The sequence below is a fragment of the Oxyura jamaicensis genome, chromosome Z (assembly GCF_011077185.1).
Source record: "Oxyura jamaicensis isolate SHBP4307 breed ruddy duck chromosome Z, BPBGC_Ojam_1.0, whole genome shotgun sequence".
In the NCBI taxonomy this organism is placed as follows: domain Eukaryota; kingdom Metazoa; phylum Chordata; class Aves; order Anseriformes; family Anatidae; genus Oxyura; species Oxyura jamaicensis.
Genome location: NC_048926.1, coordinates 16592080 through 16618384, shown reverse-complemented (window position 1 = coordinate 16618384; position 26305 = coordinate 16592080). Strand labels below are relative to the sequence as shown.

Here is a 26305-nt window from a genome sequence, read left to right as displayed (position 1 = left end):
TTAGTATTGCTTTGCTGATGATAAGTTCTGGCTTTTGTTGAGCAAACCTTAAGCCAGGAGTTCCTGTAGTTTTTTCCAGACATGATCTCTCGAGACTCATGCTGCTCTTGCTTCTGCAGCAGTCACTGTTCCTGCTGCTGGTGCTATTCCCACTGCTTAAGTGTTTTGCAAAATGCCAGTTTTCTGGAACTGGCTGAAATCCAATAGCTGATGCCTCGCACAAGGGCTTGCTACATTTAGTGCTGCTACTAAAAGGATCTTATGCCCTGTTCAAACGCTTCAATTTCTTTGTGTTGAATTGCACTTCTAGCCCTCATACTGGAATGGAAAATTTAAAATCTACTGTATTTTTTTTTCTCATGTTGTTGCTCTTTTTCACCTGTTTTGATGCTAGGCTTTTGCAAGGCACTGAGCCCTAAAGTAAGCTTTTGTTATACTCCTTAAGACTTCTCTCCTGTAATCAGAGAGCTTGTACTGAGCTGGGGCATAGCAAAGTTGTGTCCCTCACCTACTATTGACTTTATTTAGTTACTGCAGCTCTATTTAAGCAGCCTCCTAATATTTCAGGTTGACAAATCCCTCTTGGAGGGGGCCTTGGCTGTGCGACCTGTGCAAAATTATTTGTTGCAATCTGCACTGAACAGTAATGCACAAAAAAGAAGCTGGCCAACATGTAAATACAGCTTTAAGAACACAGCTTGTACTCATTCCAACAGCCATCAGATCTTTTCTGCTTTTCTTCCTGTCAAAAAGGCAACACTTCCATTTGAAAGCAGCTTTGCTCCACTGCAATAATTTTGTGTTGCTGTCAGTTAACATTTGGATTATTTATCTCTCAGGTCCCACACCAAACTGGTCAACAGGTGAATACCATTGACTATTGATTAACATTGAGAGAGCATGAGATGCAGCTGTTTGGAAACAGATCAGCAGTTAAGCCAGATATAAATCCTGTCCCTTCTGCTTTCTGTTGGTACTGATTTTAGAGGAGTCTGGGATTTCATTAATTGTGCAACTCTTGGCTTGTGAACTTGGAAGTTACCATTTCTTCCAAATTGAATGTCCCCAAAATAGGAATAACACCTCCATTACAGAACTCAGTTTCCAGACTGTAGATTCCAATCAAAGGCATATGATCAGTCATTTGTGCAGCAATGACATTTTTTCTTCTCTATTTATATTTGTGTAAAATACTTATCAGCATTCAGAATAGTATCACTTTAACATTTCCAATCCAAATTCTGCAATAATAAACGAATAAACTTTAAAAAGCAAAAGCTAAAAGTTTCCAAACATACAATATTCACCCATATAATTAAAATGATTAAAATGAGCTCATAGGCATCACAGGCAGAGAGAAAAAAATATAATAATAATAATTAAAAAAATACACTCACTGAATTAATAACCAGTTCCACAAATGTCTGCATATTTTATGAGTTGCAGATGTGCATTTATACTTAAAACATACCTACTTTAAGTACAACATGGTTCTTCATATATTTGCTGTGTTTTCAGTGACAAAAACAGTTCTACAGAAAGACAGAACTTCTTTAAAAGCAGTTATAAAATGCATCTTGATACATTCTTGTGCATTTTATATGATACCATACATGCAAAATCCTGCTTTAATTCCAGTATCTCTATTTTGAACCAGTCATGTTACACATTCAGATAAACAGAGCATGAAAATCTATTTTTACTGATAATCTACGTGTTTTTTAAAATGATTACTGCAGAAAACTTTTACTCCAATCATATGTGTAGAAGCATGGCATAAGCTTTAGGTTTTGTTGAGACTAGCAAAAGTCCAGAAAAGGCATGAGACTCCTTTTAATTCTTAGAAGACTGTTTTAACTTCGAACAGAGCTCTCAAAATAGTGCCCAAATGCACAGTGCTTGTTGAACAAATTCTGATTTATTGAAAGTAAACATTTACATTGGCTACAATGTTGTAACTGTTACAAAGCTGGATAAAAGAGGCTTAAAGAGCAATAGAAAGCAAGTGCAGTAAAAAGTGAATAGAGAAAATATTTGGCCTTAGTGATCTTTTGGCAGTATTTACATTATGTACATTTTGTTAAATATTTGTAGTAACTCTAAGGCACCATAGGCTAAATAGCAGGCTGTGGTAATGTTTTGTGCACAGAATTTAACAAATTTATTTGGAGAAAAAAAAAGGCTGCAGAGTTAAAAGAAACATAGGCATATTTTATGTTTACATAAAAGAGTGGCTGCTTCTTAAGATTCAAAGGTACAACACATACTGGGTAAATTTAAAAATTATTTTTAGAACATTAAATGATTTTTAATGTATATAAGGACTATTTTTTACTGACTTGCTGGTAAATGTTTAATGTAATCTATTCTTCAGCAGCTTTTTCACACTTTACATATGTTCATCTAACTACTACTTGAATTCTTTGTTTTGTTTTTCCTGACAAAATGTTCTACCTAGTATATCATACTGTGTACAAAATCCCAATGCAAAGTGTAATGGGTCACAATTTACATCATCACCATTCCCCAGCAGACAAAAATTTAGCAGGAACACCCAGACAAATATTGTGTTCATCACATCAAACAGCAGCCCAGTATTTTATTCTGCCCGCTTGAAGCAGCTGCAGGCCTGGAGGTGGCCATAGCTGATGCCATGGTGAGGCAGAGGAACCCGGGGTCTTCATACCCAGAATGTCCAAAACCAAATCAGGAAACTCAGCCTCCTTGTGATATAGCCTTGTGCATTGTATATATCATGCTACACATACAGAGCACTGCTTTGCTTTAAATCTTTGCTTTCTTACTTATCTATCCCACTGAGAAGCACAATCCCATTCCTCAGTGCTTTAAAGAATAAACTTGGTTATCATTACAGCCCTGACTCTACTTTTTGAACTGCTTTCACCCCGCATGGTCTGCAGACGAACAGCCTTGTTCACTTTAGTTCACAGGCCCATCTTTCCCCTTGAGGTAGTGTTTGTAACAAGGAAATCCAGCAGGACACCTGACCGCCCCCTTGGTTTTGTGCGCACCATGCCATAGGCCCCACAGTGCCCTACCAGACAAGCGTAGGCCCTGCAAGGCACGGGGAGGCTTGGGGCTACCTGCCAGGGTCTCTCCCACCTTTTCTCCCCACCACCCTCACCAGTGAGGCCTCTGCTGCTGCCCCAGCCTTGGGCAGCCAAAGAAGTCCTGCCATGGCCCAATAGCCATGGACCGGGCACGCCGATGCTGGCTGCCATAGGTCTTTGCATCAGAGGCGCTTGTAAAACACTTACCATGAGAGTGAGGAATGACGAGTACAAAAAAGTCTCTATTTATTCAAGGGCCAGCACCTGCAGTGGGTGTCAGCACAATGTGGGATCAGCCCCCAAACCTGTATGTTTTGAAAATGCTAAGATTAAAGAGTGCTTTTGCTCTGGTAGTTTCTTCCCTTGTCAGTCACAAGAAGTACTCTTTTTATTTAACTTACATTTTTTTACAGCCAAGAAGAAATCCGTTTAAACTAATATAATGCTAAAGTAACTAGATACTCTTTCTATATTTGTTTAGTTTTTTAGTGCTTCTTTTAAAATTATGATTCTCTTCATTCAGTTGTCTGCTAATTATTTCCACAGTAAGAAGTGGTTTATAAGCATAGTATAATTGATCTAAGCACAAAATCTTCATTTGAAAGTGGTCTTATATTTGTATTAATAAAAGCATAATCTTAGCATTATTTCATCAGATGCATTTTTAGTACCAACTGTTATAATATTAAAATTATACAGTATCAGTTAGAGTTTTTTTAGAGATAACACAAGCATAAACAATTCTGGTGTCATCAACTAGTTCCTGTAAAACGTTAAGCACAAACTGACTATTTCATAAGTAACGCAGAGCCAAAGACTCAGGTGATCAGAACAGTGTAGCACTGCTGAAGAATATAGAGCTATACTGATTGTAGATATAGGAAGAAAATAACTCAAATTGCTTAACCCCTTGATTGCTAAATATCAGTCTGAATTTCAATAAAGGTTTAAAAGTATCTTTTTTGATTCCTTTCTCAATATTTAAAATACTTATAGAAGTACAAACATGGCAATTTATAATTAGGGTGCAACATTAAGGGATTAACATATTTTTTCCATTAAACTTGCCATATTTTTGGGCTCGTAATTTGGTGTCTGATGTAGAAGGAAATTACAAAGCTCCTTCCCAAGAATTCCCTTGGTTGCTCTGTGCTGGACATGGTCACTGCTAGATAGATATGGCTTCATGGAGATTTCTACCAAGCAAATAGTAAGAGCCCAGGGCTCTGTTTTCTCAGAGGTTAAAAGCTAGTTTTGAAAGATTTATATTTTTACAGTAGGAGTTATAAAGATTGCTCTATCATCAGTACATGCGCATGACAACAGAAGAAGGCAAATGCAAGGGCTTTATCGATAACACAGGGCCTTTGGCCTTTTCTCAGATGACCCTGGCTTTTTGCTTCTCATCCTCTGGAATCCATACAAATTAGTATTTGTAAGAATTTGACAATATGCAACTCCAACCTTGGATAAAAACTCTCCACAAAAATCATTAAAATAAAATCTCCTCCTCAGGCTCGCTCATTCCAGTTCCTGGAGAGAAAGTATTTGCATCAGTTTTGAAGTCTGCTACAGAAGGGCTATTTGTTTTTGACTAACAAATCCACAGAGAACCTCCCTTTTTTCCTTCACCTTTAAAAAATAAGAACTAATATTTTGCTAAAGGAACAATATGAAGATTCTTTTTCACCAGCAGGTAACGCAACACCAAGAAGTTTCCCATTACCGTTTTGGCTCAGGAAAAAAATTACTGAGTTACTGTGTAGCAAGTGAATTGTTGTTTAATTCCATTGCTCTGTGTGCAATACTGGGCTTGTGTCCTTGCAAGTGTGCCAGGCATCCTTTCCACCTCTGAAGGTGGCCCAGCTCCCCCGAGTACAATGCTGCACTTCTCCCCATGCTGAAGCTTTGTTACCTCCATGTTTTCTCACCACACAAAGGATGGGACCTCAGCTGCTAACACTTTTGTTGTTTTTTAAGCTTTCCTACCAACAAACTACCTGCCCCTTCAGACCTGTCCTTCTCCTTTACAGGCTTGTCCTGTCCCAGTGCCTATGCTCATCATACCGTCTTTTACTCTTGGTCATCCTCCTTCACCCCCATACTTCAGCCAGTCCCCTTGATAATCCCTGAAGCAGGCCTATATAGCAGCAAGATCTTGTACATCTCTGGGGCCTGCTTTTCTCCCCTTTCCCTTCCTCCCTCTCATCCATTTAAGACAATCTTCTGAGCAGTCTTAAAATTTGGCAGACATATGTTTTCTCTCCCTTTCCAGTGATTGTACTTAGGGCACCACACACATGGTCAGCATCATGACACCACCGTGCAAAGCAAAGCTAACTCAATCCAATAGGCACACTCAACGTTTCTTCAAAAGGGTTCATTTATGATGCTGCTGTAACTTGAGGGGACTGGGAAGACGACTGCTTACTTGGCTTCTCCAGTTCATTCATGGTCATCTTCTGTTCTTTTTTATTTTTTTGAGGTCCCTCAGAGAGGTGAACAGACAGCCAGCAAGTCAATGAAGGACTTGCAGGACAATTTGTGGACTTGCTTTCTCGTCTCTTTCCAGGTTCTGCAAAAAGAGAGATTCAGACACATATTGCAGGACAAAATATGGGGGGATGGGTATTCCAGGTTTTCAGCTCTACTTCTGAATTATGCTGATTTTGTGGAGTTACATAACCTAATGCAGTCTTTATGTAGATAGATAAATTTCAGGAATCCTCTTTGTTTCAAAATGTTAAACTGTGTCACAAAAGATAACAATTAGAGTAGTGGTTCTCACATGAGGTGTCCACCAAATGATTGTGAAAGTCAACAGAAATTCAATAGCAAAATGGGTTTTGAAAACAGAATTGGGTGGACAGGTCAGGTGTGAACTCAGAAAAATGGAGGTCACCAGCAAATAAGTCTGGAATGCTAAAAAATACTTTAAGTATGTCCCAGTAATATTATTTTACTTGCAGGGCATTTCCATTGCAGCAAGGAATATGGGAGTATAACTTGGGACTAAAAACAGGGAATCACCCATTATCAGTAAATGTGAACATTATCTCCCTAATGGAATTCTATTTAAAAAAAAAAAAAAAAAAAAAAAAACACTAGCTGGTCTCTCTGCTATGCTTTTACTTGGCTCTTCAGTATCTTTATTAAAAACAAAAAACACATAATAGGTAATTCAGTCTCTTTTTACTTTCTCTGGTGGCCTGGACAACCACGTGCAGAATGGCTACTGCGAGAGCTGTTGAGGGCACAGGATATTCTTTATGCCATGGAGACTAGGCCCTAACTGTGTTGCCATCATGCTTACTTGGAAAAAAACAATTACTTTAAAGGACAGAGATTTTAACTGATTTCTTTTTCCTTAGAAATAAATTAACAAAAATATTTCACATAGAGAAAGTCAGTAAAATTTTGCATTTGTTTATATTTTTTGATGTACCAAAAATCAACCCAATCATATTAAAGCTCTAATTTAGCAGGTACTTTTACTTACTTAGATAAATTTAGCCACAGACCAATCTTGATAATGTTAGGATGAAAACATTAAAGAACTTTGTTTTTCTGAAGAAACCGTAAAATCCAGTGTATAAAAACCAAACTTGTAGAAAGAAAGAAAGTTAACAGCTTCTGGATTTCCAGGTGTTTGCTAATCTTGTTTAATTAAAAAATATAATTGAGCCACTTAACGGATAAGACAGAGTTTCCAGAGAGGATAAAAAACACTAAACATACACAATCAGAGTCATTACTTTACTTTGTTTCATTCATTACGTCAAAAATGTATTGTCGTTTTAACCTTTTGACTCTAAATCCTGGCTACACCTGTGTAAAATAAAATGAATCAAAGATAGCTGCAGGTAACCAATCTTTTTGACATGTTCCAGACAACCTTTTATTGTGTTTAAATATGAGAATATTTTACTTATTGCAAAGTATCCTGTATAATACAGGTTCTCCGCTATAAAATCTTCTCTCTTGCTTATAATTCTCTCATGCTAAATTTAAAATACCAGTATACAGTACTAAAACCTCAAATTGAAGAGTTAATATAAAAATATCAGCACAAAACTCCTTTTTTAAAGTCTGTTTATTGTGAGCAACCCAAATGCCTGTTTAATTATTATAAGTTGTAGTATATACTTTGCACCCTACAGTTGCTAATTCATACCATCTCAGGTATTTTGATGAGATAAGAAATACTAAGTAAGAAAACAGTAAGTATTCAAAGGGTTAATTTGCTTAGAATAATAATAATAAATTAGTTTTTTGCATCTTCTTCAGTTCAAAATCCAGCTTTGAGACTGAGGAAGGCTTCCAAATCACATCAATTAAATAACAGTGGTCCTTTTAACCAGTAGCAGTTTGATTGCCAATGACTCGAAGAATCTCTTTATGAATGCTTGGTTCCTGTGTATTTATACTTGTATCACCCACTTGACCATCTTCATAACTAAAAAAAAAGTAAAGAAAATAAAATCAAGTTAGTGTTTTATTAATCTATCTAAAAGCATTCAAAACTGTTTTATTCAATTATCAAAAGCATTTATTCTGTGCTTTAACATGCTTACTATTCAAATGTTCTGCTGTACTTCATTGTTACATGCAGATCCTAAGCTCTAGAGAGTGAATGGTGGTAGGACTTCAGTTGGCATTGAAACCCTGAGGCTGAACAGCCCACTGGGAATTCTGCAGTGCTCCAAGCACTGGACCCATGGAAATGCATTAGCAGCTCCCCTGTTGGTGGATGTTTAAAGGAAAGGGCTGTTTCTGTGGCTGCTCCTGAACCATCCTGCACAAGGCTGGTACCAAAGCATGCACAAAGCACTGCGCCTGTGGCACTCAAACTCTTGTCACAAGAGGACCTCCACTTAGAGGTGACACCATGAAATCTTCTGGGGTTTCATCCTTGTAAGAACCCATCTGCATTAAGGACTTGCATAGATAAAGAAATCCTAATCACTGCAACCCCTCAGAGCTGGTGAATCTAAAGTCTGTGCTTCTCTACTCATTTGCATGACTTTCTTTGCAGGGCTAAAGTCTATGTCAATGTATAAATTATAAGTTCTAGCTGAGAGGGAAAATGATCACATCACAGATAGGAAGCTTCTTCTCATTAATGAATTCTTTAGCTTTCAATCATACACCTGAATAGATGAGAGATTTTGCAATAGGAGAGACTTACTGCAACATGAGGTAACACAATGGATTGGGAAAAATCAGTAGCGCTCCATTCCTTGCATTTTTTTCTTTATAAAAGTGACTACTAAATCTTTGTCACTAACGTATCCATACATTTTCTATCAAAATTAATTATAGACATAAATAAAAACTGAAGCAATTCTCTAAAGAATTAGAAAGAAATAACTTTTATCTATTTCATTTTTGACTGTTGTCAGGATCATGGGGAAAAAGGCCTACAAAAGACAGATGTATGTTAAAAGAAGGTTTGTACTCACACAAAGAAAAATCTTGTACACACATGATCTGTATTGGGAACTACCCATATCTCCCCATGTTTGTGCAGATCAGATGAGGTTATCACTATCAGGGAAAGAATAAATTTCATAGTTACCAAAACCTGTCAGGAAAATACTGCTTGAAAATATTTGCTTTTTTACACATTTTAAATAGTTTTGTGGGAATGCTGAGTTTTCCAGTGCACGTCTGTGGCAAAGTGCAGTCTCTAAGCTGGCTGTTAGTACAAACAGGCAGATGAACTGGATTCTTGTTTCCAAAATACATTCTAATTTCCAGGAAACACAAATGCTTCATGTATGGGAGCCAGTTCGTTAAGAAATGATTTTAAACTACAGTTGGCTTTTATGATCATTTGGTATTTCTCATAAACAGAGTTCTTTGAAGGCCCAAGGCCTGCTCTGGAGACTAGTAAACAAGAAAAATTAAAATGTAAAAACTGATTTTAAATGGACGTGGGGCTGTTAAGGAGGATCTGGGTCAACTAATGGCCTTGGCACAGACATGTTGTGTTTGATGGTGGCTGAGACAACAGTAGGATGTAAAAGACAATGCCTGAAACTGAAATGCCAAGGATTTGGGATTTGCAATACTACCATATATTTTTAAAAACTTAAGCACAGCAAGTGTAATCAAGGGGGTTGTGAAGCTTGCCAAAACTTGCACAACATTTAGAAAACAGCAATGTATTTAATGATAGGCTGTTTAACAGCATAATGAGAACAACACAGGAAAGAAACATTCTTATTTCTAGGTAGTAGCTTTGTTATGAATCTATACTTGAAAAAGTTTCTATAAATGCATCTAAACACTACCGTAAATATATATTATGTAAAATTTCATATTTTATACTAAATATCATATAAATTTTTTTACATTATTTCTTCAATTAATTTTCTATTTTAACAAACATGTACCTGTTGTAATTTATTTCAAATCTATATTTGATAAGACACCTTCCCCCAAACACTTTGCAAAGAAAAGTGACATAATAAATAAATAATTTTACAATAAATTTTACAGTAAATATGTTTTACCATATATTTTAACCCTTAGAACATTCACAATCCATTGAGAAATACAAAGGAAAAATGACAGAGAAAAAAAGTCCTACATATTTATCTCTTCTATCCCATATTAATATTTGGGAAAGATGCAATTTATATTTAGAAACTTGAAGCATTTTTAAAAATAAATTCTAGTAAAGCCTAGTTCATTTCATAGCTTTTTCTGAAAGCTACAATCATAAAGTTGTATATTTTCCTATCCAGATCATGTTTAAGTTTCATGTTGACTGACAACCTTAATCATATCATGCTCGACATTGCAGGAAACGCCCCCCCCCTACCTGCCCCACATTCCCCGGTGCTGTTATGCAACAGATCTGAGGCCCTGGAGATTGAGAGAGCGGTGGATAAGGATGTGGTAGAAAGTTAACCAGGAAGTCTAGGGTGAGGAAGTCTGCTCCACGCCTCAAGACTGCTTCCACCAAGAAGGAGAGAAGGGTGATCGTTGTGAGCGACTCCCTTCTCAGGCAAACAGAGGGCCCTATCTGTTGGCCTGACCCTACCCGCAGAGAAGTCTGCTGCCTCCCTGCGGCCAGGGTCAGGGACATTGCCAGAAAGCTTCCCAACCTGGTTCACCCCTCTGATTGCTACCTGCTACTTATAGTCCAGGCTGGCAGGCAGGCAGGGATACCATTGATGAGAGAAGCCTGAAGGCTATAAAACGTGACTTAATGGGGCTGGGATGGTTAGTGGACGGAGCGGGAATACAGGTGGTGTTTTCATCCATTCCTACAGTGGCAGGGAGGGATTCAGAGAGGACACGAGAAGCCCACCTGATAAACACGTGGCTCAGAGGCTGGTGCCAACACAGGAATTTTGGGTTCTTTGACCACGGGGCGTTTTACTCAGCACCCGGCCTGATGGCTGCAGACAGGTCCCAACTGTCCGCAAGGGGAAAACAGATCCTAGCCCAGGAGCTGGCAGGGCTCATTGAGAGAGCTTTAAACTAGGTAAGAAGTGGGACGGAGGTGTGCCAGGAGGAACAATGGCAAGGCTGGGGGAGAAGGCAAAGGCTCAGCTGAAGTGCATTTACACTAATGCACTAATACACTAATGGGCAACAAGCAGAAGGAGAAGAAAGCCATTATGCAGCAGGCAGGCTATGACTTGGTTGCCATCACGGAAACGTGGTGGGACCACTCTCATGACTGGAGTGCTGCAATGTCTGGCTGTAGGCTCTTCAGAAGGGACAGGCAGCACGGAAGGGGTGGTGGAGTGGCTCTCTGTATTAGAGAGTGTTTTGACGTCATCGAACTTGAGGCTGGGAATGACAAGGTGGAGTCACTATGGGTTAGGATCAGCGGAAAGGCCAACAAGGCAAACATCCTGGTGGGGGTCTGTTATAGACCGCCAAACCAGGATGAGGGGACGGATGAGGAGTTCTACAGGCAGCTGGCAGAAGTTGTGAAATTGTCAGCACTTGTTCTTGTGGGGGACTTTAACTTCCCAGAAATATCCTGGAAGCACAAAACAGCCCAGAGAAAGCAGTCTAGGAAGTTTCTGGAGAGCATGGAAGATAACTTCCTGACGCAGCTGGTTGGCGAGCCTACCAGGGGAGGTGCCCCGCTAGACCTTCTGTTCACTAACAGAGAAGGACTGGTGGGAGATGTGGTGGTCAGGGGCTGTCTTGGGCAGAGTGACCACAAAATGGTAGAGTTCTCGATACTTGGCGAAGTCAGGAAGGGGACCAGTAAAACTGTTCTCTTGAACTTCCGGAGGGCTGACTTTGAGCTGTTCAGGACACTGGTTGGCAGAGTCCCTTGGGAGGTGGTTCTGAAAGACAGAGGAGCCCAGGAAGGCTGGGCGCTCTTCAAGAAAGAAATCTTAATGGCTCAGGAGCGGTCTGTCCCCATGTGCCCGAAGACAAGCCAGCGCGGAAGAAGACTGGCCTGGCTGAACAGAGAGCTGTGGCTCGAGCTTAGGAGAAAAAAAGAGGGCTTATAATCTTTGGAAAAGAGGGCGGGCCACTCAGCGAGACTATAAGGATGTTGTGAGGCAGTGCAGGGACAAAATCAGATAGGCCAAAGCTCATCTGGAGCTCAATCTGGCTACTGCTGTTAAAGACAACAAAAAATGTTTTTATAAATACATCAATACCAAAAGGAAGACTAAGGAGAATCTCCACCCTTTACTGGATGCGGGGGGAAACTTAGTTACCAGAGATGAGGAAAAAGCTGAGGTGCTTAACACCTTTGCTTGAGTCTATAGCAGCAAAACCAGTTGTTCTCTGGATGCCCCGAGAGTTGTGGTGAATGGAGTCAAATCCAGTTGGAGGCCGGTCACTAGTGCAGTCCCCCAGGGCTCAGTACTGAAGCCAGTCCTCTTTAACACCATTATCAATGATCTGGATGAGCGGATCGAGTGCACCCTCAGCAAGTTTGCAGATGACACCAAGTTAGGTTTTTGTGTTGATCTGCTCGAGGGTAGGAAGGCTCTGCAGGAGGATCTGGATAGGCTGGACCGATGGGCCAAGACCAACGGTATGAAGTTCAGCAAGGCCAAGTGCCGGGTCCTGCACCTGGGCACAACAACCCCAAGCAGAGCTACAGGCTGGGAGATGTGTGGTTAGAAAGCTGCCTGGCAGAGAAGGACCTGGGAGTATTGGTTGACAGTCAGCTGAATATGAGCCAGCAGTGTGCTCAGGTGGCCAAGAAGGCCAGCAGCATCCTGGCTTGCATAAGAAACAGCATGGCCAGCAGGTCCAGGGAAGTGATTGTCCCCCTGTACTCGGCTCTGGTGAGGCTGCACCTCGAGTACTGCATTCAGTTTTGGGCCCCTCGCTACAAGAAGGACATGGAGGTGCTTGAGTGAGTCCAGAGAAGCTGGTGAAGGGTCTGGAGAACAAGTCTTACGAGGAGCGGCTGAGGGAGCTGGGACTATTTAGCCCGGAGAAGAGGAGGCTCAGGGACGACCTTATTGCACTCTACAGGTACCTGAAAGGAGGCTGTAGCGAGGTGGGGGTTGGTCTATTCTCCCATGCGCCTGGTGACAGGACGAGGGGGAATGGGCTAAAGTTGCGCCAGGGGAGGTTTAGTTTGTATATTAGGAAAAACTTCTTTACTGAAAGGGTTGTTAGTCCCTGGAATAGGCTGCCCAGGGAAGTGGTTGAGTCACCATCCCTGGAGGTCTTTAAAAGACGTTTAGATGTAGAGCTTAGGGATATGGTTTAGTGGAGGACTTGTCAGTATTAGGTCAGAGGTTGGACTCGGTGATCTTGGAGGTGTCTTCCAACCTAGACTATTCTGTGATATTAAATATTTCAATTGAACATCTGAAAAGTAATTATTTTTTAAAAGTAGCATAAATATAGCTGTCATTTTGAAAGAACGTATTTTCTACCATGTCTTAATTTTTACTTTTTAAAATAAACAAATGCTGAAAATGGAGGTCAAACTGAGTTCAACATGATTTCTTTTTGTTTGGCCAATGAGACTCATTACCAATTGTTCTTACTCAAATTTCATTTTTTTTCCTCAAAAGCTGCTGTTTTCATTAATTACTAAAATAATAGTCAAGTCTTTCAAGAATAATTGTAATCATATGCAATGGATTTTAACTTCACAAAAATTCTGAAGCAGTCCAAAACAACAAGCTGGCTACCAGATGAACAACACGTTTGCTTGAGAAGAGCAAAATTAATTGAAATTTGATAGGAAAGCTTCTGTTTCTCAGACTTTTGTGTTTAATATATTTATTAAATGCTTGCAAGAAGTTACCATTTCAAATAAAGACTTTCTTTGGATTATATTGACGACTTAGGAATATGATCACATTTGAAAGACAGACTGGATGAGCAGTCACTTTGTGCATATGATTATTTCAGAAAAAATCAGGATGTGTTACAGGTTTTCTTTGAACAAGGAAGTGTTCCAAACTGAAATACAAAGATTATTAAACAAGTTTTTATATACCAATTGTTTATGACCTAAAACCAACCAATACTGGAAGTGAAGTTCACGCTGATTAACATACAGCATCACTGGGCCTATGACTGAAACAGTTTTTCAATGACTTTCAGCTTACCTTCACATAAGGCTATGCATTTTAAGTTACGGCTTTGCAAAAACTGTGACTGTTGTCCTTTCTTCTGTGACTGAGATAAAAAAAAAAAAAAACAAGAGAAAACTTAATTAGTGCTATACGGGAAACAGTGAAAAAGTAGTCAGTGGTTTATTAATAAGCAAAGATAGAGGTTGTCATTCTAAAACTTTTTTTTTTTAAATCATAGAAAAGATTTGAACTCCTTTACCCAGAAAGAAAGCTTACTAATTATTATAGAATCAAGAATAGTACTAGAAATATCAGAGTGAAACTGATAAAAAAATAGCACAAAAACAAAAGAAACACAGTGAATTTGATCACTGATTCTTTGGCTACTACCTTGATACTACTGGACTACTCATTTCTGAAGGCTTCTGCACTTACATACCAACCTTTCTTCAAAGCAAGATTATCCTATAGTTCTTGCGTGTTAACTAAAGAGACAGATGTAAGATGTAATTTCTCAACATTTAGTCCTATACATAATTGCTTTGAGTTTGCTTTAAATAAAGCAGAATTACAGTGGTCTAATGGTCTAATGTGTAGAAACTGTGGGGAAAAAAAAAAAAAAAAATGGTCTAAGTGAAATACTATGCTATATTTCCAGCAATAGCCATTTTCAATTCTTTTTTCCATTGTTCTTCAGTAAAAATTCTAGAGTTCAAAAAGCAAGTACTGGTAAGGGTCATAATTCAATCTGTATTTTGTCGTTGTTCTCTTCCCAAATACTTCTGCTTGGAATAGAAGGGTACAAGGGCCTGTAGTACACTCCATAAATTCTTACTGAGAACAATTGAGCTGTATTTGACAGTTACAGTCTCTGGACTTCTTGATTTCATTCAATAAAATAAAATTGTTAACCTTCAGAAAGGGAATATTGCTTTCTTTTCTGATATCAAGTTCCCAAGCATAAAACCATAAAACTTCCAGAGACGGTTGATATACTACTGTACCTGTGATGTGTTACTGCCCTTACTGCTTGAAGCTGGTTCATCTTTAGCTGACACCTTCTGCTGCTTCTTGTTCATCCCTAAGATATTAAAATCACGTAAGATACCCTGGTATATAAATGCAACAATAACCAAAATTCAGTATGGAGAATGCAAGAAGTAACATGGTGGAAACATGGTGCAATCACATACAGTCCTTTTCACGGCAGCCAGAAAGGTAGTTTTTGTTGGTAGAAAGCTCTCTTTGTCAGAGATAATTTGATTTAATCCTGCAAATTACCTGTATACCTGCATGTGTTGCAAAGACCTTGGAAAGCCAAATTAGCACCAAGCACGTAGGAAAGTGAGATTAAATGACACTGAATTCAGCTCAGGAATGTCTTCGGTCATTGTTTAACAGAGTTGCATTTTAGAATGTTTTGAGTTTAACTGACCCTACTCAGGCCGAAATAACTGTCTGATTTACTGTGGGGACAGTAATATCATGAGAAAGAACTTTATATATTCATCTTTAGCATTATTTAGACTTTTAGTATACCCAAATAAAATTTTCAATAGTAGTTCATTTATTTAGAGGTAGTTTTAAAGTCTACCTAGGTTTAAATAATTTATCTATAGATGAATATACTATTAGTCAGCCACTTTGAATGTTTGTGCCTTAGATGTTGCATACATTCATCACATTGGGTTTATATAAAATTCCTGTACTGTATGCTATTACAGATATCCTTTCGTTTCCACTGTCCCCCATTTCTTGACAGTTTGAAAACACAAACTGAATTATGGCAAAAAGTAAGTTTATGAAGTAAACTGTTTTTTTTTTATTTTATTATTATTATATACTTCATAAGTATAGACTTCCTTTCTGGAGGAGACTGGACGGATGGGACTGAGAAAGGCCTAAGGAGGAGAAAAAACACACTGAAACTGACAAAACAACACAGTCCAAAAATAAAGTAATTTTGTTAGATGATGGTGCTTCAACCTGAGCTTTCAGTGAGCCCTAAAATGCTTCCATACTTGTGTAATCTCTGAAAAGCTAAAAGTGCATTTAAAGTCTGCTGATATTAAAACTCAGTAAGCAGTAGTAAGAAATGCCAAGCTCTAAAAACTATTTGTAACATCACCTAAAATTACCAGAAGGTATAATTAACACTCTCAAAATTGAATTTATCTACATGCACATGAACACACATTTATATATGAGGAAATGGTAAACACAACATAACTAAAGGAGAAAATCATGGCACTTTAAAATCTCTACAAATATTTCTTAATGTACACATTGGTATATCATGTTTCTGTTATGCTTCTATTTATGATTTTATTCTCATATAGAAAACTCTACATGACTCACTTTCGGATTTGCTAGTGGGACAAATTATATTTCCTGCCCTTGTCATGCTAACATGAACACATCCTATATCTTTTCTGTGACCTTGACATGGCAATACTTGGAATATTCGTAAACATGTGTGTTGATGAATATTTGTTTTGTCATATCAGGTCCTAAAAGCCTATAACTACATGGATAGTTTTAGATGAACTTAGGTAGATACCGATAAAAAAAAAAATCACAAAGTTGGATTTCCATGGCATAGTCAAGGCCTGCTTCATTACAAACAGCATCCAACTCTAGCTACTATTTACTTCAAGCTTTCAAGATACTCAACACCTTTGAAAATGCAGATAGGTATTTAATAAGGGAAAAAAATATTAAAAAAGAGAAAATCTAAGCTTGATCTACAAAGATAAATACTACAGTATTGTAAACAGTGAAGCTGGTAAGAAGAACAGTAGACTAAGACACCCCCCTATATTTCTCCGATTTTAGAGTGATTTACAAACATCACCTGAGTAACCAAATGATATGCTTGACAATGGACTAAGGTAGATTCCACTTCCAAACATTGCACCATGGAGCTGAAAAAGAGAGAGCAGAATGTCTGTTTAACAATTATTTGGTTACATGGACAACATAAAAATGATAAACACACATCTTGATGTAGATCAGTATCTAGCCCATTGCACTGATTTATTGACTGGTAATAAATGGTGTTCAAAGAAGTCTCTAAAAATAAAACAACCAAAACCACCAACAAAAGAAAACAAAATGCTGTGAATATACAACTGTATATTCTGGAAAGTGTATCCAAATGTCCAAAGATAATTTTATATCAGATTTGTACATAAAATTGCATTTTCTTTCTTTAACATTACTGTGAGGGATGACTACAGAAAGAGCTTCTGGAAATGGCCAAATACACCTCAGCCTTAACAAGGCTGAACTGCTCAGCATGTGTCTCATGTTAAAACCTTTGTAGGAACCATAGCCTAAGCCAGCCTTTGAGGGGCTAGGTTTTTTCAAAGTACACCAGCTGGCCTTGGATGAGCAAACAATGCAGCAACAGCTGCTTTTATTTTCTTTAAAAATTGAAGAGATCGTGATGACAGGACTTGTATGCCAAAAAAATAAATAAATAAATAAATAAATCAATAAATCAGTCACTAGTTCAACCAGAGTACTGGAAGAATGGGTTCAGCCAAGCTTTTGCCTGAGCCAATTCAGCCATACATATTCTATCTCTTCAGAACAGTGTTTTAGCCACAGAGCTATAAAATGTCTGAAAAGAAGAGAGGAAAGGGAAGAATCTTCTTCACCAACATAACTGCTCTACGTCACAGAGCCTAGGCTAAGCAACAAAACAAGCACGTTTTATTAGCAATTTTCTTGTCTAGAAAGAGGAAAATACAGTTTTTGCTTCTCCTCAAGAGACTGTCTGCCTTATATGTATGAGAGTCATGCTCACCCTTATTTCTTTGCTCTGACCCCATGATATTTGCCTTATGTCTGCAATGTGCCAGCACTCCTACAGAAATACAGTCATGCTCTCACTCCTCCAGGTCCTACAGTGTGGCACAGGACTCTTGGTGAGCAGATATTTTTCCTGAATGATTGGTACTGGGGTAAGGAGAATGAACTGAGCTCACAATATGGCTTAGACGTGTTAGAGATCTAAAAATTATGACTTGTATAAAACAGACTTACATGAACTGCTTCCTCTTATTTCCATTAAAAAAAAAAAAAAAAAAGAAACAAAACCAAAAACAAACCACCAAGCATAAAAGGGTTTACTTGGGTGTATTTTGGAGCTCAAATCCTGATTTCTTGGTGAAGTATCTTACAAAGATGCTAAGAAAAACATCCAATGCATTAAGAGGAACAGCAGAGAGCTCCATTGATTTTTTTCTAGTGCTTCCTGTTCCCTAAACCTTAGTAAGCACCCTTGAATCCTCTTCTAAGGTATCTAATCAGGATCATGGATTCATCACTGGGGAACAGCTGTCAAAACTGTGATGATAAAACACTCCGAAAACACTCCAAATCACAGTTCTCTAGTCCCTCTGGTACTGACTACTTTGCTCTGCAAGAGTGGTCTCGCAGAGAAATCAAACTGAAGTTTGCTATAGATCCCTCCTTACCTGTACGCTTGCATTCCCCTCATAAGAAAACCTGAGGAGCTGAGAAGACACTGTAAACTTGGCTTCTGTAAATCTAGTATGCTCTGGGATCCTATAATATAGGCACGAATTTTATAATCTGATTGCTTTTAGGCAGTACCAAGCTAAGCCTCCTGGAGGTGCTGCTGTGCAATGTAAAACAAACGCAGATTCTACCAATGGAATTTTTTAAAGCTATTTTAGCAGATACCTAACTTCATTTTAATTGCTTTAGAAAAGTCTCTTTTCTGGGAAATCACCCCTTTTTGCGACCTACATGACTACCAGAAACACAACGCTTGACAACTCACCTAATTTTAATGCGTAATCAAACATGCACAGGCTAGCTAAAGTCTGTTTATTCTACTGTTTACCTGCAGCCTCGTATTGGAAGCAACAACCAAGCCGTTCCTCAGGATGGAATGCCAATTTTCAATGTGTGAACCACTGAAAAAATAAAAAGAGAAAGCATTAAAGTCCACAGTGTAAAATTCAAAATGAAATCAGTAATCCTTTAAAACAATACATTCACAGCTGTAAACCTCAAATGGTAAGAACAAAAAAAAGCATGGCATTTTAGTAACCTTTGATTAATACAAAGATGTGGACTCACTGAAATGCAAAGGTACTTCCGTAAAGGTTTTTAGCAGCTCGGAAATTGGATTCTTTGGCTGGTGGACTGCTGAGAAGTAGGAACTGGTGGGGAGTGTGCATAAACTTTAGTTGCTGTAAAATATAACAGTTTATATGTAAAAAGAAATTGATGGACACAAAAGAACTGAATTTCCAGAATGGTAGTTCTTAATATATCATGATGTTTTGCACAATATATGACTGCATCTGAATACCTACACGAACTAAGTTGAAATAGGTCTCACTACCATAGCTTTTATCTGAAATCAAACAGTAAAAACAGTCTTCGGCATATGAAACATATGGAAGTTTCTGAAACAGATTTCAGCCTAATGTGGCTCTAGTAAGGTAATTAATTTGAACAATTTCATCACAGTATTTTGATCAGAGTTGGCTTTGAATTAAGGCTCAGATTTGAAAGGCTACAGATTACTACGCCCTTAAACAAAATATCAGAGGCATACATACTAAGAAATTAATCTCAGCACCATCCTTCTAAAATTCCAGAGCTATTCTTTTTATAGTATACTCAAGTTCTCTGTAAATTACGAGTTCACAGTATTCTCAACTTGTGTTCTCAGTTTACATAACTGGTAACCAAAATAGTGAATTTTTCACCCAATCTCCAATGACTGCAGGTAGACACTTGTATTTGAGCTACTCCCCTCAAATAGAATTTTTCTGACTATACTTTGTTTGACTTGATTTAGATATCACAACATGATTCTATGAGTCATAACCTGAAACTGCCTACTTATCTCTACTGTTTGTTAATGGGGTCCACGTGGGACCAGAAAATAGACATCTACATGTGGCCAGGAGACTCCCATTGAAAAAGAGCCATGAGAAATAAGAAAATAAAGAACCCATAGACACTTACCCTGTTCACTGGAAGCTTCACAATGTGTGATCTGTTACTAGAAATAACCCTATAAGAAGATACAGTTATATGTATTAGGCATGATAACCAAGAACTTTCCTTCTTAAAAACATTATGCACAGCCAGAACAAAGCACTGAGCTGCACGCCTTTGAATCTATCAGATGAAAGTAGAACAAATTTTGACAGCAAGATGAATCTGAGGCCATAAAATAAGCTAGCAGTGTTCTCAGTTGCCCCAGATGACATGCAGAAACAGCCCATAAACAAAGCAGTTGGAAATGTTAGCTCTAGTATTAATTCTTAGGGTGAGCTTATACCAATTTAAAGTGGTAAAGTCATTATTCATTCAACTTGGTACTTTAATAATTATCATCTCACGTGAGTCAATTTTATACCATTGTAGAAGAGGATGTGCAAGTGGGTCTTGTTTATCCATCTGCTTCTTTATTTCCAAGTAAGGTGCCTAGAAAATAGTAATTATGTTCTTAATGCTAGTTGAAATCATAACGTTAAATTTTATGTTACATTGCCCATGATTTCTTCTATTAAATGGGACGAATATATGGGAGTCATTATTAAGCTTAAATCACAGCTTTGCTGACATTTGGCATTGTACAGTTATAAATGTGTTTTGACAACGAGAAGAATTAATATAGCAATTATTTTCCCTGAAGTACAATAATAAGCAGGTAATTAGCATCAAAATTAGTATATTACAGCAAAACATTGGTGATCTCAGGGATAACAGTAGAAGATGTATTTATTTTCAGTTTCTGGGTTAAGGAATTGGACTGGAACTTCACAAAATCAGGTTTCTCAAAATACCCCAAGATAATCCACCACGTTTTTTTTGAACAGTTACATGGTATTAACTGGTAAAGTAAAATACTCTTACCAACATAAATTCCCCGTGAAAGCATTTCTTAATTTTTATCTCAGTGTAAATCATTCCTTTGAAACTATTCAGTCAAATTGTTATTTTAATGTTAATAAAGGTAAAATGTTTATTTAGAGATATTATATTAAGTAAAAAAAAATACCCGAAGTTTTATTTTCAATGTGTTTTACTGCTCTCTCTACCTCAATCTTCATTCCAGAATCCCCAAATACTTTACAAATACATACAAAATAAAATTTTTAAGCTCTTGTGAGGTTACATGTATATAACAGTTGGAAAAGCAAGGTATATGGGAAAGATTTCAATAATCAGTTGTAATCAGCTGGGCTGCTTGGGAAATTAAGTGTTGTAATAACCGTAAGTACAGCTATCAGATTCTGTCCCACTGTGAATATTGAGAAATCATATGGTAGTAATCCCATGAGACCCAACCTTCCAAGTCCCCACCACACTTAGCTGAACAAGTGTTTTGTTATAACAGAAATAAAGCTATCATTCAGAACACTGTAACAAAATCAATTTCTTTTGCTTTGGAAATAAAAGACCCAGTTTGACTTTGATATTTCCAGAAATGCAGCAGTTGATGATTATCTTGTTACAATGCCCCATTCTGCTGTTATTATCTCTTATTTAAACTTCAAAAGACCTGAATTCTACTTCATCACCTTTATTTCATTGCTACTGTGGATACTGGAGGTTTGTTATTTTTAGCACACATTTTATTATTATACAGCTCTATAGAAAAGGGCTCATACTATTACCTTCCCCACCCAACACAGGCCTCATATAAACATCTTCCTAGTTCTAGAAAAAGCTATTATGTTATGTAAAGATTTTTAAACTCACCTGTGTCATCTCTCTAATAGAAGTGATACTATCCAATGCTTTCATGACTCGGTCATAATTCTTCTTCTGATGTAATATAAAATAAGCAAATAAATTAACAGACTATTGGTCTTTGACTCTACAAAACTCTCATTGTTTTGATGTGAAGTCCTCATCAAAGTTAGGATGAACATTCACCAAGCCATTCCTTTTTTTTCTTTTTTTTTTTTTCTTTTTTTGTTTTTTTTTAATAGCTTCCTTCCACCTTATCTGTACATAGACTTTCTCCTTCGTAGTTCATAAAAATTTCAGGAAAATTATTATCATGATGGCTGTTATTTGAATTTCACTAGAATCTCAAATACACCACAATGTAACTCAGAAGATTAGGTCACTTTTTAAACAAATATTTGTAACTAAACACAGGCTCTGCCAATTATTTGGATAATATGCTATTAAGCATGCAATGAACAAACAGCTGTTAAATATGATGCTAAATAAGCAGACGTGTTTACTTTGCTAGCAGCTCTAGAAAAACATCAGAGGTCCCTCAGCTGTCCCTCTGTTTTATCCTGACCCTTGCTTACCTTCTGCCTAGGAACTGCTACCAGAGGGCTCCACCTTTTCTGAGCAGTCTGTGCTTCACCAGCTCCACATGCAACACCACCTTCAAGAGCTCCAGTTCCCTGTCTATGGGTCTTGCCAACTCCTGCCCATTGACTTTCACCTCATCCATGCTGGCATTTTTTCTAGAGGAGATAGAGTGGGCCATGCCAGTCTAGGGCTGTCTCTAGTCCTCTTCTTGAAAGACACCTTTTCATATTCCTTATACTACTTTACACCCTTGCCCTGCCCAGCTGCCAGTCTCCTCATCAGCCCCTTTCCAAGCTCCTCTGGCAATTCTTCCTTCCCATGCACTATAGAATACATTCACCCCTTCCTCTGAGGAAGAACCACTGCTAGCTGGCCTTTGTTCAGGAAAAGTGGGACGCTTCCCCATGCAGGCCATCCAAAGTTCTCATTTATACCCTTGAGGATGGCTTGAGTGAGTTATAGTAGGTTCATGGCTTCCTTAGAGTTTCCCTGAGAAGCAGCATTTGCAGTCTGAAGAGCAAACAATTCTTCAAAATTTAATACTTGTACATGACGACTTTTATGTCCAACGTTTGATAAAAGTAAGTTTAAGGACATAGTAGTTTGCAAAGAGAAAATGAAATAATGCAATAACCACTTGAAGAATGAAAAGTCCAAAATGTATACTGAGAGAAGACACCAAAGATAGTGTTTTTTCATCTATAATTCGTGTCTTAAAACAAGTTCTTGGCTTCACTCTAACTTTCAATGCAACTTAAAAGTTTATTCCCAAATACCTTCTCCGATACAATTAAAAAAATACAGAGTTCTAAAAACAGCCACATGCTTGTGCTATATGCTGGAGCTGTATATTTTCTAGTAGTGGACACTCAAGAATAAGGCTTTGTTTGAAACCTAATGCATTATTAAAACTAAGCAATGACATAATGAAAGACAACTACTTACCCTGGGGTTAAAGGCCAGCATCTGAGGATCATTAGGATCAACTACAGAAGGATATGGCTCAAAAATGACAACTTTCCTAGGTGACTCTAATGCAGACCGACACATGGATACTAACAGATCAACCACCTAGAGACGAAGAAAAATATTTATTAAATATATGTACTTTCATATTTCATCACCCAGTCTGCTTTTTTTTTATTTTGTTTTTTGTTTTTTAGTGGATTGTAGAACTACCCCATTTCATAACGAGCTGAAATTATGTTCCGTGGATAGCAAGTAAAGACTGATTTTTTTCCCATTGACTTCAAAAGGCTCTAGGTCCAGCCCTACTATACTATTCCAGATGCCTAGGTTAGACAAATATCTAGTCTTAAATGTACTATAATTCCAGACTTATTGCTTGTAGTCCTGCTTTCTCTTGTGTACATGTGATAATTCCTGGACAAAATTCATTCTGAAAATGTAGTTGTGCTGTATCTGTGTACCCTTGGGTGGAAGATGCCAATGAAGAATGCTACTCAACAAAGAGGAAGGTTCTGTGGACTTGTACCACCACCTGCTGTTCTCCTGAACACTGTTTTCATAAAAAAAAAAAAAAAAAAAAAAAAAAAAAAAAAAAAAAAGCCAGAACAGCACAGTGATTTAAAAATTACTTGCACATCTCACACTCGGAGAACTTATTTCTCTTCCTTTCTGTTACACAAAACTATAACATGAATTTGATTACCTACGATTTCCAAGACTTCACTGTAAGATCATACGTGTAATGAGTACAGATGTATTCACATAGGCACATGTAGACACATACACAATTTTGCAACAGATTTAAGTGTAATTGTTTCAAAATTAGTAAATTAGAGTTTAAAAAGAGCCTACAGCAATCACAAAACAGAGATAAAGCAGCTTTCTGGCAGCTGTGAAACCCATATCCCACTGATAATGAAATTCAAAGTTGCTACCTAAAAAATCATTGGAAATTGGCTCATTTCCACCTGGTTTCTCTGTGTTATCTGAAAACATTCCCCTGTAATAATGGACTTTTCCATGAAAGAAACAAAAAGGCAAGAAGATTTGTACTTAGTAGGCATCCCTGGTTCCTCCCACAATTCCAGATAAATCAGATTTCATCTCATAGCTCAAGTTCTAGAAGTCATTATACATCTGCTATTGTATCTGATCATATGGAGGAAATAAAAATTATGGTCCTTTAGAGAAGAATGGAAATAAGAATCATAATGAAAGAGAAAAGGAACTGTGCTGCAGTGAGTCATACTGTTGCCATTCTCCTCCTCTGCTCCTTCAGTATGAATGGACAATTTTCTCTACCTGTTTAAAAATATTCTGTTTCAGCTACTAGCTCACATATATTGAAAAATGAAGTTAGTTAAATAATCGTTGCTTTCTCCATGGTGTTCTGATTTCTATCCAATATATAATAACTACAAGTGTGACGAATGTTTCAAAAATAGGGTATCTGCATTAGTATTTGCAAAGCGGACTAGGAGTCTTTATACACAGCCAGGTCGGGCAACCAAGCCTGCAGCTGTGTATTACCATGAAATTGGGCCCAAGTTCATACTTCTTACAGGCACTTCTTTGCTTTCAGTTCCAAAATACTACTAGGGAAGAGTTGTTTGAGTTTCCAGACTGCTTAATACAGTGATCCAAAGTTGTCTTCCTTTATTACTTGCACAGTGGGATGTTGTCTTAAAACTGGCACAGTTCTTATTAGAACAGCATCCCAAAGCCTTCATTTAAAACAAATGTTGACTTCTATATTGTTTCGCACCATGATAACAGCAGGTTGTTTTAACCTGGGGAAAATGTGCATGGATTAGGCTTAATTAATCCCCTGATTTCCCATGAGATCATTGTTTAGAGCTGATGGAATATACAGAAGCTGAAACTGCAAGATAAGTCTAAGGCAAACATAATACAAACTTCTGCATGTGTTCCTTGGTAATAGGAAGTGCTGTGGACCTAGTAAGTTTTCTTATAGCTGGGTATGAGCTTCTCCTGACTAGGAATGGGCATTGAAGCACCTCAGGTAGGATTTAAATATTTTCAAGGAGGAAAAAATCTCCCAGTACCTCCCTCGCTGTCTACAGGAAGTCCAAACTACCAAAAAAAAATCAGGTGTTTAATCTTCAGGCATTTTGACTATGACTAAAAGAAGATTATGTGAATTTGAGCTTGAAAGTTTTATCAAGCATAACCTCTTATTATTAAGAAGGAGCCATCAGAACACAGTGAGTGACAAGGTAGGGGTGTCTACCTTAGGAAACTAGATGAAAGCACAGTAGGAAAAACAAGATGTAATTTCTAATAATGGGAACCTATATTTAGGATTCTTCACTACACAAAATGATTTGGAGACTTGCAGGAAGTTTTATCTGACAAAATGTAGAGATTCACAGTGTGAACACCTACATCTTACTAGTCAGCCTAAACTCTCTTCATAATCAATGGAGAAAATAACCTCTGTGCTGATAGCCTATGCTGTGACTCACACCATCCTAAACTATTGTCAAAAATAGCTCTGATGAATCAAACCCTAAAAGCACTGAACTTTTTCTGCAGACAGGAAAGAGAGCTCAACCAGATCAGAGGCAGTGAGCTGGGTGTGATGCTAACACTACAGTGAGACCCAACAAAACTCAGTCTCCTCAGTCCAATCCAGGACACTCAACATAAGCTTTTTCTACCTATTTTTAAGCACCATTAAGGTTGTAATCACTTCAGTACTCTTCAGCAATGCTCTGTAAATGACGAGGTGCTCTAGAGAGCTAGAGAAAGCTCTGCATATGTCTGTAACACTGTAAGACTTACATAAAACAAAGCGTGAGAGTTAACAAGGACCACCTCTCCTCTCAGCCATATTTAAAAACAGAAGTGAGAGCTACTTGCTTGTACCTAAATACCATGTAAGTAGGGTACATTCAGAAAATAAAAGTCCGGCAATACAGAAAGGCATAACTGAAGTATTCAGTTATATTCTCAAGGGAAGAAGACATTGCTCCAAGTTTCTTCCTCTGAGGAAATGCTCAAAGAAAGTTTTTCTAGCACTTAGCCAAATAGTTTATTTCCAGTGGCTAGACTCATTAGTGCTAGTTAAAGCTAACTGAACTGTATGTTTGCTCTTCCAAAAAACATTTTGCTTACCACGGAAATGCACAGTCAGTGACATATATTTAGGTAATCGGTGAGGAATGCACTTTCCCATAAGATCTGAAAAGGCCATTTTAACTTTTGAATATACTGAAGCCCTTTAACTATTGTAAATTAAGGTTAAATGGTGATTTGAAAACATAGTTTAAAATACTGTTTTAAGACACATGCAAAATCATGAAAAAAAAAAAAAAAGTAATTGTATCACAGAATCACAGAATTTCTAGGTTGGAAGAGACCTCAAGATCA

The 26305-nt window shown here is 37.7% G+C and overlaps 1 protein-coding gene across 1 annotated transcript in view; it reads right to left on the bottom strand.

The window, feature by feature from the left end:
* Positions 1-1899: 1899 nt before the first annotated feature.
* The window catches only part of PARP8 (poly(ADP-ribose) polymerase family member 8), a 120951-nt gene continuing 96545 nt past the window's right edge, over positions 1900-26305 (bottom strand). Inside the window, exons 15-26 of the mRNA XM_035310318.1 lie at positions 24830-24843; positions 22889-23014; positions 21371-21436; positions 20022-20089; positions 19625-19673; positions 18725-18837; positions 18486-18558; positions 16464-16533; positions 14614-14690; positions 13643-13712; positions 8534-8618; positions 1900-7527 (exon numbers count right to left, since the gene is read on the bottom strand). Coding sequence (XP_035166209.1) covers positions 7425-7527; positions 8534-8618; positions 13643-13712; positions 14614-14690; positions 16464-16533; positions 18486-18558; positions 18725-18837; positions 19625-19673; positions 20022-20089; positions 21371-21436; positions 22889-23014; positions 24830-24843 — 914 coding nt within the window. The 3' untranslated portion in view covers positions 1900-7424. The remainder of the gene's footprint in view (positions 7528-8533; positions 8619-13642; positions 13713-14613; positions 14691-16463; positions 16534-18485; positions 18559-18724; positions 18838-19624; positions 19674-20021; positions 20090-21370; positions 21437-22888; positions 23015-24829; positions 24844-26305) is intronic.